Source organism: Ananas comosus, linkage group 10 (genome assembly GCF_001540865.1).
Source record: "Ananas comosus cultivar F153 linkage group 10, ASM154086v1, whole genome shotgun sequence".
Lineage (NCBI taxonomy): Eukaryota > Viridiplantae > Streptophyta > Magnoliopsida > Poales > Bromeliaceae > Ananas > Ananas comosus.
Genome location: NC_033630.1, coordinates 5,264,197 through 5,276,326, shown reverse-complemented (window position 1 = coordinate 5,276,326; position 12,130 = coordinate 5,264,197). Strand labels below are relative to the sequence as shown.

Here is a 12,130-nt window from a genome sequence, read left to right as displayed (position 1 = left end):
AACTAGGAATATGAACAAGTCCTGAAAAAGGACTAAGACAGCCTTAGAGTAGAAAATTGTGTATGTAAGTTCTTAGTATATAAACTGCTTGTTTACTTTTTCATGTTTCTAATTTTTTATTATTTAGGGCGAAATAATTAGCAAACAGTTAATTTAAGTGCTTCTCATTGTTCGCACAAATAATAGATATAGATGTATCATATTAATCTTTTAAAAATCCTTAACTAGTTATTTTAAAAACATTAAAGATAGGGCCACTAATTAGTAGTGTTTTTAGGTTTCTAGTCAAGGATCTTAAGCATCGGCCTTCTTTTTTTTTTTTATCTAGAGAAGGGGTTTAATGGTGACCAAGAACATGTCAAATTCCTATGCTAGTGGAGAATTTTAAAGTTATCCCTATGATTTACTAGATTTTCTTTAACTTACCCAATAATTGCAATCCCTTTGTGTAATTTTTTAGAGAAAGTAGCCTATTTAGCCTTCTTATTTTCAATCTTTTACCATTTGATTTTCTTTTTTTTGAGAGAAAGGTAGCACACTTCCTGCTTCATTTATTAGGAAAATAAATTTAGCTACATAGAGTGAGGCAACTAAGGCCTCTAATAAAGGGCGAAAAAACAAGGAAAAAAAGAACTAAAACGAGAAGAAAAGAAAAACTATAAAGAAAAAAAACTAAAGAGAGAAAACTAGAGTAGGAGTAGAAACAAGCGGTAAGGACAAAGAGTGTAGCAAATGCCGTTGTCACCCTGATCTACGAAAATCGGCCCCACAAAAATCGGCTCACTCCTTCGCCAGCACTCCAATACGTTGAGCTGTTGAGATAGCGTTGGTAGGTAGGTTTTTAAAAATAACGTTATTTCTTTCACGCCTGATCGTCCACCACAAGGTCGCCACAAATATCCGAGCCTTCAAAAAGTTAGGTCGCGACCCCTCCCCAGTAGCCTCTCCCAGACAGTATTGACGTCTTCACTAGAGAGAGAGACGTGGCCGGAGCTCGTCGAGGAGCGAAATAAAAAGGAATTTGCTAGCGACACATCCCACCAACAAGTGATCAACAGTCTCCAGGTCAACGCCACACATTACACACACAATATATCCTGACCATCTCCTTCTAAGAAGGTTGTCTATAGTAAGCAGTCTCTTTTTTAAGACAAGCCAAAGAAAAACTTTGACTTTAGTCGGAATCTTCAGTCGCCAAATAGCTGGCGTTGTGGCATCGTTGACACCCCCAGTCCTCATAAGTGAATACATGGATTTGAGTGTATACCTATTTCTTGAGCTCCATCCCCAGAAGATAACATTAGGGTGATTTTTGATTCGATAGTTAGCAAGGGTGTTCTTCAGCTCCTTAATACTCTATGTGCTACATTGTGTGTTTCTTCTCACTCGTCTCAAGATCTTTCTCCACTGCCATCCCTAGACAGAGAAACAATCAGTGACGCGAACCTCTTTGTTAACTACAAGAGAATAATATCTAGAAAGTACAACTTTAATGATGCATCACCATTCCATCTATCTGCCCAAAATCAATGAGTAGTCCATCCCCTAACCCATAGCTCAACCTGCTTTTGAAGATTTCCTTCAGTTCTAACACATTCTTCCACTATTGTGAGGGCGGTCGAAAAGACCTTCCCTCTAACAATGGTTGTCTTCTGTTGTAGTATAGACTCCTAATTAGCTTAGTCTATTGTAATCCCCGTTCTGTGAGAAAACGCCAAAACCATTTAGCTAGTAGAGCACATTCATGGTGGCCAAGTCCTTAACACCTAAGCCACCTTCATTCTTGCTCATACACACATTTTTCCAAGCAACCATATAGATTCCCCCGATATAACTCATTTGTCCTTTCCAACAGAAGTCCCTTCGCAATGCCTCCATTCGGTTTAAAACCTATTTCGGAGCTTTGAAGATAGAGAAAAAAATGTATCAACAGGTTAGAAAGAACTGAATTGACCAGTGTTAATCGACCGCCTCTAGAAAGGAGTTTAGTCTGCCATCCATCAATCCTCCTTTGGAAATTATAAATGACACCGAACCAATCACCTTTTTTAAGCTTCCAAGGTCAAAGGTAGACCCAAATACCTAGTAGGCAAATTTCCAACTTTGCAATGTAAGATACTAGCGAGTCTAGTGTTATTTCCACTCTTACTCCCTATGTAGAAAAACACCGACTTTTCTGTATTAATCTTGATCCCGGAAGCCCATTCAAAAAGCCTCCACAAAAATTTGAGGGTATACATATATCTTTTTTTCACCTCACAAAATAACAGGGTATCATCTGCATACTGTATTAAATTTATTTCCACTCTTACTCCCTATGTAGAATAACACCGACTTTTCTTTATTAATCTTGATCCCGGAAGCCCATTTAAAAAGACTCCACAAAAATTTGAGGTTATACATATATCTTTTTCTCACCTCACAAAATAACAGGGTATCATCTGCATACTGTATTAAATTTACGAAGCTATCTCTTGTGGGTACGATTCCTTTGAGAAGGTTAGACTCCTCTGCCCTTTTAGTCATTCTGGCAAGGCACTCGACCACAAGAAAAAAGAGGTAAGGAGAAAAAGGGCTGCCTTGTCGCACTTCTCTTTTAGATTTGATCCAATTAGATGCTACTCCATTGACCAGGGCGACCATCTTAGAGTTATAAATGCATTCACTAACCCATCCGCATCATTTATTGCTAAAACCTAGCAACTCTAAAACCTTTCAAAGAAAAGACCAGTTGACTTTATCATAAGCTTTCTCGAAATCTACTTTGACCCCAACTCCCTCTACACCCTCCTTAAACCCCCAAGCCATTAGTTACTTTGCATTTACGAACGCATTTGCTAAGAGTCACCCTTTTAAAAACGCCGATTGAGAAGTAGAGATGAGATCTTGCATAACCCCTTCCAGATGATTTGCTAAGACCTTGGAGATAACTTTTTGAATCCCGTTCAGTAAACTAATGGGTCTAAAATCATTAGCCCTCGACGCGCCTTCTTTTTTTGGGATAAGACATATGTAAGTGTAGTCAACAGCACGTGTAGAGAGCCGTCCCTCGTAGAGCTCTTGGAAGATCCGAAGGATATCATTCTTGATGACATCCCAAAAGGTCTAGTAAAAATTCATGGGAAACCTATCAGGTCCCAGTGCTTTATCCCCTCCAAGCTAGAATAGGTCGAAGGGGATAGTTAAAAGATAGGGTTAGTGACCCGTCTAGTTTGAAAGAGTCCACTCTAGTCCCCGGAAGAAATCAATTCGTGGGACTTCAAGGCATATAGTTCCTTAAATTTACGCCAAAATTAGTGTCTTTTTTCATCCTCCTTCATAAATGTTTTACCCTCATCTATAATCATCCCAATTGCATTCGCATGTCTCCTATTATTAGCTATGGCATAGAAGAACTTAGTATTATCATCTCCGCCCTGTAACCATTGTTGTTTGGCATGTGTTTTCCATAGCCCTTCTTTGTCTTTGAGAATTATAGAGAGACGAGCCTTGAGGGTCCTCCTTCTTTCTTGTTGCTCCAGCGTCAAAAAAAATTCCTCTTCTAATTCATCAATCTTCTGTATCTCTTGCATGATTTCAGTTTTAGTCTTTAGAATGCTTAGAAATTTGAAGCACACCATCTCTTAATTTGCTTCCGATAATGTTTGAGCTTAGCGTTGAAAGAGAAAATCACTGACTCGTTTTGTTGTATTTCCCTTCACCACATAGGTAAGTTCTTAACGAAGTCTTCATTACATAACCAGACCTCTTCCAAATGGAATAATTTATGCTTGAGTTTACTTCCAATAGCGAGTAGAATCGGACAATGGTCAGAAGTAATTCTAGGAACTGCCTCCACTTCTGAGAGAGGGAATTGTTGGTCCCATTCGGTTGAGATAAGGAACCGATCAAGTTTAGCTAGGGTAGGGCAGCTTTGCATATTCGACTAAGTGAACGTTTGATTCTTCATCGGTAGGTCCATTACCTATATCTAGGTATCGAATTAGATCATTCAACATGTTCGTTGCCTTCACGCTCCAGGTTTTACCTTTGCGTTTCATCTGGCTTCTAGTGAAATTGAAATCCTCACAGATGACCCAACATCCTCTGTAAATGTCTTTAATTAAGGTAAGCCAATTATGAACAAAACTCCTCCTTACCTTTCCAGGTAGGAGGGCTGTACACGTTGGTGCCATAGAAATACGTTCCACTAAAAGTATGTGTAAGATGGAGACTAATGAAAAACTGCTTCAAATAAGCATCGCTACAAGAAAACACCCTGGAGCTCCAACACGTCAAAAGACCACCAGATGCACCAATAGCTCCAGTAAACATTTTCACCTTTTGAGGTATTCATGTGCAAGTATATTATATGACACCTCTATGCAACAGACCGGAGGGAAATTAAAAAAAAAAAAAAAAGAAGAGAAAAATCAACAGAAAGAGATGAAGAGTTAATTAATTGGAATTGATTTGCTTGAAACTAGAAATATATACCTGTTGAACAACACAAATAGCCTCACCAGATGTATAATGGCTTGCATGTCTTCTTCGTTAGAAATTAAATCTATGATATAACCAGAGATTTTTCAGAATTATAGCTCTCTCTTGGCTGCTATTTTCTTTTTTGCTGATTGTTCCTCTACGCAGTTGAGAGTCTACAACGGGACAGGATAATTTGTTGTAGGCAGATAGTGGACATGTAGCAAGATGTGTGCCCTTAGTTTTGCAGTTGGTGTGGTAGCTGGTTTTAGTCAAATCACAATTTTATTATTTAAAAATGTCAATGCTAGTCTCGACGAAAGATTCGAAAACACTATTGGTTTAACATTGCCGAGAGCTTGCGACCGCCTAGTTATTCTCATTCTTGTGATTTCACTGTACTATTCAAGTTGTAGCAACTTGCTCTCTGAGGTAGACTTGTGTGAGGGTATAAATTCTAGCATCTAACATGGAGAGTAGCAGTTGGTGCTTTCTCTGCCTATCCAGGAGATTCATATTTCACATATAAAAGAGGAGCTGTTGAACTCTTCACTTAAAACTCTAGTTGTTGAGTTACTCTTATATTGTTGTTTAAGCTAAATCACTATTTAAAAGTTTAAATAAAAGAATTCGACTATTTTCTGGTTCAACAAAATGTTTCACCGTGCTAAATGACACGCATACTATTTTCACGTATAACTGGGTTTCAATTCAAAACATAACACCTAGAGAGGAAGTTAACAACTTATTATAAATAATGGTAGTAAAAATTCACATGTTAGAGACTTGGTAACCAGTAACTTCTTTAATCTAAATTTCAAAAGGAAAGGGGAAAAAAGAAGAAGAAAGATTTGAACGTAGTTTTATTTTTAGGGTAAATGCTTACATATCCTTGAAAAATTTTCGACTTTTTATATATTTACCCCTCTTAAAAAGCTAATATTAAAAGTGCTCTTTTAACGTTCCAAATTATTTCAAATATATCCTTTTAAGGCATGTTTGATTCATGATTGGAATAGAAATGAGAAATGGAATTGAATTGCTTTGGAATGGAAAATAGAATGACAAATCATCCAAAAATGTTTAGTTCATTATTAGAATGAAAATCGGAATGGAAATTTAAAATTATTGAAACAGTGTTTTGATTAAGAGAGAGGAAAGTGATGAAGGGAGATGAGGTAGGTGTTAGTGAAAGAAAATTTTGAATAGTTTACTTAGAATGGGCCAATTCAGAATTCAAAACCAGATTAAGTCATAAATAGATTTGGCCATTCACATTCCGGAGTGGAATGATAACCGGAATTCGATTACTATAAAACAAACGACAACTATCGGAATTAATGAATTCCATTCCGATTTCATAGTCTAAAATAGATGAATCAAGCATGCCCTTAGAGTTAAATTTTGTTAGTAAACTATTATGAACACCGTTATCTTTGTGAAATTATTATTTTGTCCTTTCAAATATACCTTTCTACCATCATCAATTTTTCTTATTTATCCTTACGTTAGGAGTAAAAAAAATATTTGACTTTTTTATTTTTTCAAATATACTCTTCTATTATCACTAATTTTTCTTATTTGCCTTTAAATTAGGAGCAAAAATGGTATTTTGATTTTTTTTTTGAACTCTGATAGAAATTTAACTCGGAGTTAATCCGAGGCGACTTAACGGGCATTAACAGCTGGGTTATTTTTAAATAACAAAGAAATATACAAGGGATATATTTGAAATAAACAAAAAGCAGAAGTACATAAGATATTTTAAAAGTTTTGAGAGATATATTAGATATTATCCTTTTACTTTTTATTATTATTATTTTTTTTAAGAAAGAGATGTAGGTAATATTGGTGACATGCTCCGTGGACGATAGTAGTGCTGTTGAGTTTGTGTGGGCTCTTTGGAACCTTGGGAACCCTAGCTGGGCCGAGCTGTGCCCAATAATTTCTTTTGCACCCCATAACAGGCCCATCATGTATACAGTGATTGTGGGACACATTAAGGCCCAGTGCAGGCGCCACCATCGTTCTCCCTCCTCAGGGGCGCGATAGCGGAGCACGCAAAAACCCTAGCCGAGAGAGGCGAAGACGACGCTATAGCCATGAAGGATTCAAAGGAGAAAAGCGGGGCTACGGAGAATAAGAAGACGACGAAGGAGGAGGACGAAGGAGGAAGAGGAGGAGTGTTCGCTTCGTGCTCCTTCTCCGATCTCGGCCTCGACCCCAAACTATGCCAACATCTCCAAGGTCAATTTTAAGCTTTAATTATTGATATTGAAGCACCATTTCATGAGAACTAGCCCTAAATACCTAATAATTGTTGTTGCTTTGGGTGTAGATAATATGGGGTTCCAAGTCCCCACCCACATCCAGGCACGGGCGATCCCGGTCGTGATCTCTGGACGCCATGCGTATCCTTTTCTTTTTTTGCTTTCGTTCGATTTGTTGTTATGAATGTAGGGTTCTGTTTTGGTTAGATTTGTTTTATGTTGCTGTTGTTGTTGTTGTTGTTGATGATGATGAAGATGATGATCATCTTCTTTAACTGGGAGAATTGCTGAAGACTTGTTAATGCCGCTACGGGCACCGGGAAGACGATTGTGTACCTCGCTCCAATCGTCCATCTCCTGCAGATGCGTGAGCCCCGGATCGAACGGTCGGATGGAACTTTCGGTATGATAATGTGCTTTGCACTTTGCTCTTAGGATTCTATGTATTGCTTATTAGGCATATTTATCAGATCGGTAGCACAAAAATGTTATTTTTCTTGAAGCAGTCTATTACTCTTCAAAAGGTGATAGTATGAATTTTCTTCTACCAGCATTTCTCATCTTCTCGGCTAATTTGAGGTAGAAAGTAATTGTAATTGTTGCTTTTTTGTGGCTCTGTAACTTGATAATTTAAGAATTATGTCTTAGTTTCTAATATTTGGCTATTGTTCAAATTAGGATATGGTATCAAATTTGTTTGCATAAAATTAATCGAAAATAAAATGATCTTGGCATACTTTGGTCGCAAAATTATTATTGAGGCTTAGGCCGGCAGAGTTCATCATTTTTTCTTGCTAAAATTTTCATTTGCAGTATAGTAATAAAATAGAAACACTGCACTTTAACCCTCTTCCATTGGTCCATTCTATATTTCTTTTCTTTTTTTTTCTTTTCATGGAAATATTTAACTATACTATTCGCATCCTAATGGCTATATCTTTTCTTTCTGAACTTGTGTCTTACATTGTTGGACTTGCTAAAATTTATTCGTGGCATCTGTGCATTAATTCCCTTTCCCCAAGTTTCTGTGAATATCAACTTCAAGATCATATTAATCATTTTTAATACATAAACTACTGCAGCATTGGTGCTTGTGCCAACGCGAGAGCTATGCATGCAGGTTCATGGAATTGCACAGAAGTTGGTCCACCGTTTCCATTGGATAGTTCCAGGGTACATCATGGGTGGTGAGAACAGGGCAAAGGAGAAAGCCAGGCTGCGTAAAGGTGTGAAATTTTATGCTTTGATATGAACTATCATTTAAATGTTTGCTCTGATAATTTATCTAATCAATTCAGATATTCATCAGATTTGTCCTGCATACATTAAGTATCATGCTTTTCTATGGTATGACTTTGGAGGAGCAGACTATTGGGCTTATGATTTCTTGTTTGTTGTACAAATGAGTTTAGACATTGAGTTAGGAAGAAGATGTGCAGTGCAATGTAGTAATTTTGTTGGCTGCCACATGTAGCTTGTCCTGTATTAGTAGAAAAGTTAGAGAATATTATTAAGCACCACATATCAGTTTACTGACTTTACAGATAGTATAATATATGAGACTTGTCTTTTACGAGAGGAAAATGTCAGTAGCTGGATAATTTTTTTCCCCCTTATTTCATTTGAGTACTTTCAAAACTTGTTATGAGGTCTTTATGTTGTTAACATATTTTGGCAACAGACAGAGTGATGCTTAACAAGTTGGAGTTACTTATTTTTCTGATAACTTGAGATCAGAAAAATGATGTTGATACTATTGTCTACTTTAAATGATTACATTCACTTTTTTGTAGGAATATCTATTCTGATTGCAACTCCTGGGCGCCTTTTAGATCACCTGAAGAATACCTCATCGTTTGTGTATACGAATTTGCGTTGGATAGTCTTTGATGAAGCTGACAGGTTCAACTTTGATTTCATAACTTGTGCAAAAGATAACGATAAAACTAGTGCTATATTGCATCATACATTAAAGTTCATTCTTTAAAACTTCATTCTTTAACATTATTATTATTATTTTTTAAATTTGATATTCATGAACAGGATTCTTGAACTGGGCTTTGGAAAAGCTATAGAAGAAATACTTGAATTTTTGGGTTCAAGGAAAAATGATTTTGACCGCGAAGTGGATAATGGAAAGTTACCTCCAAGAGCTGCAAGGCAGAATATTCTTCTCTCTGCAACTTTGACAGAAAAGGTTAATCAGTTTGCTAATATCAGCTTGGATAACCCAGTTATGGTTGGTCTGGATGATAAGAAGATCACTTCTGGGCCACAAAATCTGCTAGGTGGAAATCTCACTTTAAGGTCTGAAGGGTGTGGAAGTCTAGAAAAGCACAATACATTCCCAAGCCATCCAGTTGAAAATTACAATCTTCCTGCTCAATTGATTCAGAGATATGTTAAAGGTACTGTTTTTTTATGCAACATAACTTTTATCTTTGTTAATTATTCTTTTTTGTACATGTTGCTTTCTGATTACAATAGCACATGGCTGATATTCTTTATTAACAGTGTCATGTGGTTCACGACTTGTGGTACTCCTGTCCATTCTTCGAACTCTCTTTGACAGAGAAATCTCTCAAAAGGTGGGATTGACTTCATCGACTGGTTTACTTTTTATTTTAAATTTCTTGTTTTGGTTTGGTTTGGTGTTTTATTTTTTGGGTGCAGGTAGCATTACTTTAACTGTAATGCATTTTAAAATGGCTATTAGAAAATTTGTTTTTACTGCCCAACCATACATTGCCCTTTTTTTTAGAAAATTTTGTATAGTTCTGCCAGAACTTAATGTTTTTATTCCATCAAAGCCTTTCCTCTTTTGTTGGTGTGTGATCCTTGGACATCCTAATTTTTTTATTCAGATTATTTAATTAAGGTATACAAGTCTGCTTACAGGTTAATTCTGCAGATTGTGGTTTTCCTTTCGACGTGTGATGCAGTGGATTTCCACTATATGCTCCTAAGCGAATTCCAGTGGGGCTCTGAGATGCACTCAGAAGCAAATCAAAAGCAGAAATTCCTTGGATGCAAGGTTTTTCATTTACATGGAAATATGAAACATGAAGATAGGGGAAAAGCATTTGAAGGCTTCATTTCTGAAAAATCTGCACTGTTGCTCTGCACTGATGTTGCCGCAAGGGGTTTGGATTTTCCGAAAGTCAGGTGTATAATTCAGTATGATTCACCAGGGGAGGCTTCTGAATATGTGCATAGGTGTGGCAGTAGTTTTTTCTTATACTCTGGATAAATGGTCTCAAGTTTCCTAATATTTTTTAAGAATTTATCACTAATTTAGTCCTGAAGTTTGAGCTATGTCTCAGTTTTGTCCTCATTGTATTGGTGCACTGCAAACTAGGAGGTCGACATTGAAATCCTGGTCAAAATTCTTAGACCAAAATTGTAATTACCTTTTCTAAAATTCAAGTATTTGGGAACTACTATTCTTTAACATACTATTCTATAGAAAATGGAACATGATTTTGGCCGATATCTTTTATTTTGGCTGATATTTAAAATTGACAGAAATATTCTTCTTCTGTTGGTAGGGTTGGAAGAACTGCTCGTTTAGGCGAGAAAGGAGAGGCTTTACTCTTTCTTCAGCCTGTTGAAATTGACTATCTGCATGATTTGGAGCGGCACAGTGTGTCCTTGAAAGAATACCCTCTTCAAAAGGTTTTAGACAGCTTTCCCTTGTATGGTCAGAAACATCACAAGAAATTGATATCTTTAGACACACATCCGTGGGTATTATTTTTGCAGAGAGCACTTGAACGTTTTGTTCTCACAGAGGTACTGGCTTTTGCCTATTCTATTTATCTGGAAAATTATCCTTTAACTAGTCTCAGAACCGGAATATTAGGATATATCAAACTATTTTCTTTAACATAATTAATTCATCCCTTTCTTGTTACTTGTTAAAATTTATACCTGGATGGTAAATTACTGTAGATAGATAGAGATGAGGGACTAATATTTTACATGAAAAACTAATTGCTATTACCTTAGAACCATCCTATGGTGAAATATTAGCTTTCGTTTCCCATTGGATGGGCTTATTTATAGCTTATGAGAGTTTTGAAATGTTTTGCTACAGAACACAACTTTTCCCTATTATTAGTTTTTTTTTTTTGTGTGTGAAAATTTTAAATTAGCGAGGAGCCTGTTACTTGTATACGTTCAAATCTCTATAGCAATGTGGGTAACCTCATTCCCACATGTTGTTTAACCTTAATAATGGTAAGTTTCCTTTTCCACATGGTTCAAGCCCAAGTTAATGAAGCGGGCGAGGGACGCATTCTGTTCATGGGTTCGTGCGTACACAGCTCACCGTGGGGAGTTGAAGAAGATCTTCATGGTGAAGAAGCTCCATCTAGGGCATGTGGCGAGAAGCTTTGGCTTGAAAGAACAGCCTTCTTTGGTCGGTAGGTCGTTCCAGATGCAAGCGAAGAAGAAGAGAAAGAGAGAGCATCGGAAAGACAAAACATCAGTTAAGAAAAGACAAGTACTCTCCACAAAGCCCAAGGGATGATCCCTTTTTTTTTCTGAGAACAGCCATGCCTATCGTAATTAATACATATAGGCGCGTGAAATTATTTTTCCTTGGCTTTTATGACAAGATGCCTGTGTCAGATTTGGGAGCTGCAGGAACCATGGCTCAAACACACAAAACTCTTTTCTTCTGAATGCAGTCATCCAGGTCATGACGATACTGCTGCCAGAATTTTACTGGACAATTGAAGGTCCGGCAAGGGGGCTGCTGTTGTGCTCAACCACCTGATGAGAATGAACTAACTTATATAGAGATATAGGACATTGTCTTAATCTTAAATGAATTTTTGTACCATTATATAGTGAAGCTGTATGATTAGCTGACATGTAATAGCTTGATAAAAATTTTGATCATTTTGAGATTTTTGCGAAGGATGCCGGATTGATGAGGAATTATTGTCTGCACGCTAAGGTATGCCAGTGCAGCGCCCCAACCATTTGCCTTCCATAAGTGGTTGCAGTTTTGTTCCGTTTTAAATTTTTCATTTACGAAATGACGTACTTTTTGCAAGAAAATCTTGCGATTGAATTTGACTCCTAATCTTCATCTTTGTGTCATTTTGTACAAAAATTTTTGAATCTTGTGAAATATGAATCCATGTGTCTCTCTTTTAAGTCTACTTTTATGTCTTTTTGCTCGTCAAAATCTCTAAAATTTTTCACATTAAATGATTATATTTTTGCGTATTGCTTTTTGTTCTCATTTTGTAAAAATTGCAGTTTACCCTTTCTGGTTCGCAATTTTTTATTCAAAACACATCCACAAGTGTGTTTCGCTTATAAATTTTTCTATTTTAAAAATCATGTAATTTGACACATGAAATGTTGCATTTTTTGAATAAAAATTT

General features: G+C 36.6%; 1 protein-coding gene across 2 annotated transcripts; it reads left to right on the top strand.

Moving 5' to 3' along the window:
* LOC109716504 (DEAD-box ATP-dependent RNA helicase 17) lies at positions 6,466-11,816 on the top strand. 2 transcript variants are annotated; one of them, XM_020241991.1, is made up of 11 exons: positions 6,466-6,708; positions 6,800-6,872; positions 7,025-7,134; positions 7,814-7,957; positions 8,525-8,633; positions 8,775-9,139; positions 9,246-9,319; positions 9,643-9,947; positions 10,280-10,523; positions 10,999-11,220; positions 11,423-11,816. In XM_020241991.1, exons 1-11 carry the CDS (start codon positions 6,564-6,566, stop codon positions 11,435-11,437), a joined length of 1,806 nt encoding a protein of 601 aa, XP_020097580.1. In that variant the 5' UTR covers positions 6,466-6,563; the 3' UTR covers positions 11,438-11,816. The 2 variants fall into 2 exon arrangements, with proteins under 2 accessions (XP_020097580.1, XP_020097579.1); XM_020241990.1 differs by having other exon boundaries at positions 10,999-11,816.

Coding starts and splice junctions, on each gene's coding strand:
- LOC109716504 (XM_020241990.1), top strand. CDS start 6,564: ATGAAGGATTCAAAGGAGAAAAGCGGGGCTACGGAGAATAAGAAGACG. Junction 8,634..8,774: donor GTCTTTGATGAAGCTGACAG/GTTCAACTTTGA, acceptor ATTCATGAACAG/GATTCTTGAACTGGGCTTTG. Junction 10,524..10,998: donor AACGTTTTGTTCTCACAGAG/GTACTGGCTTTT, acceptor ACATGGTTCAAG/CCCAAGTTAATGAAGCGGGC.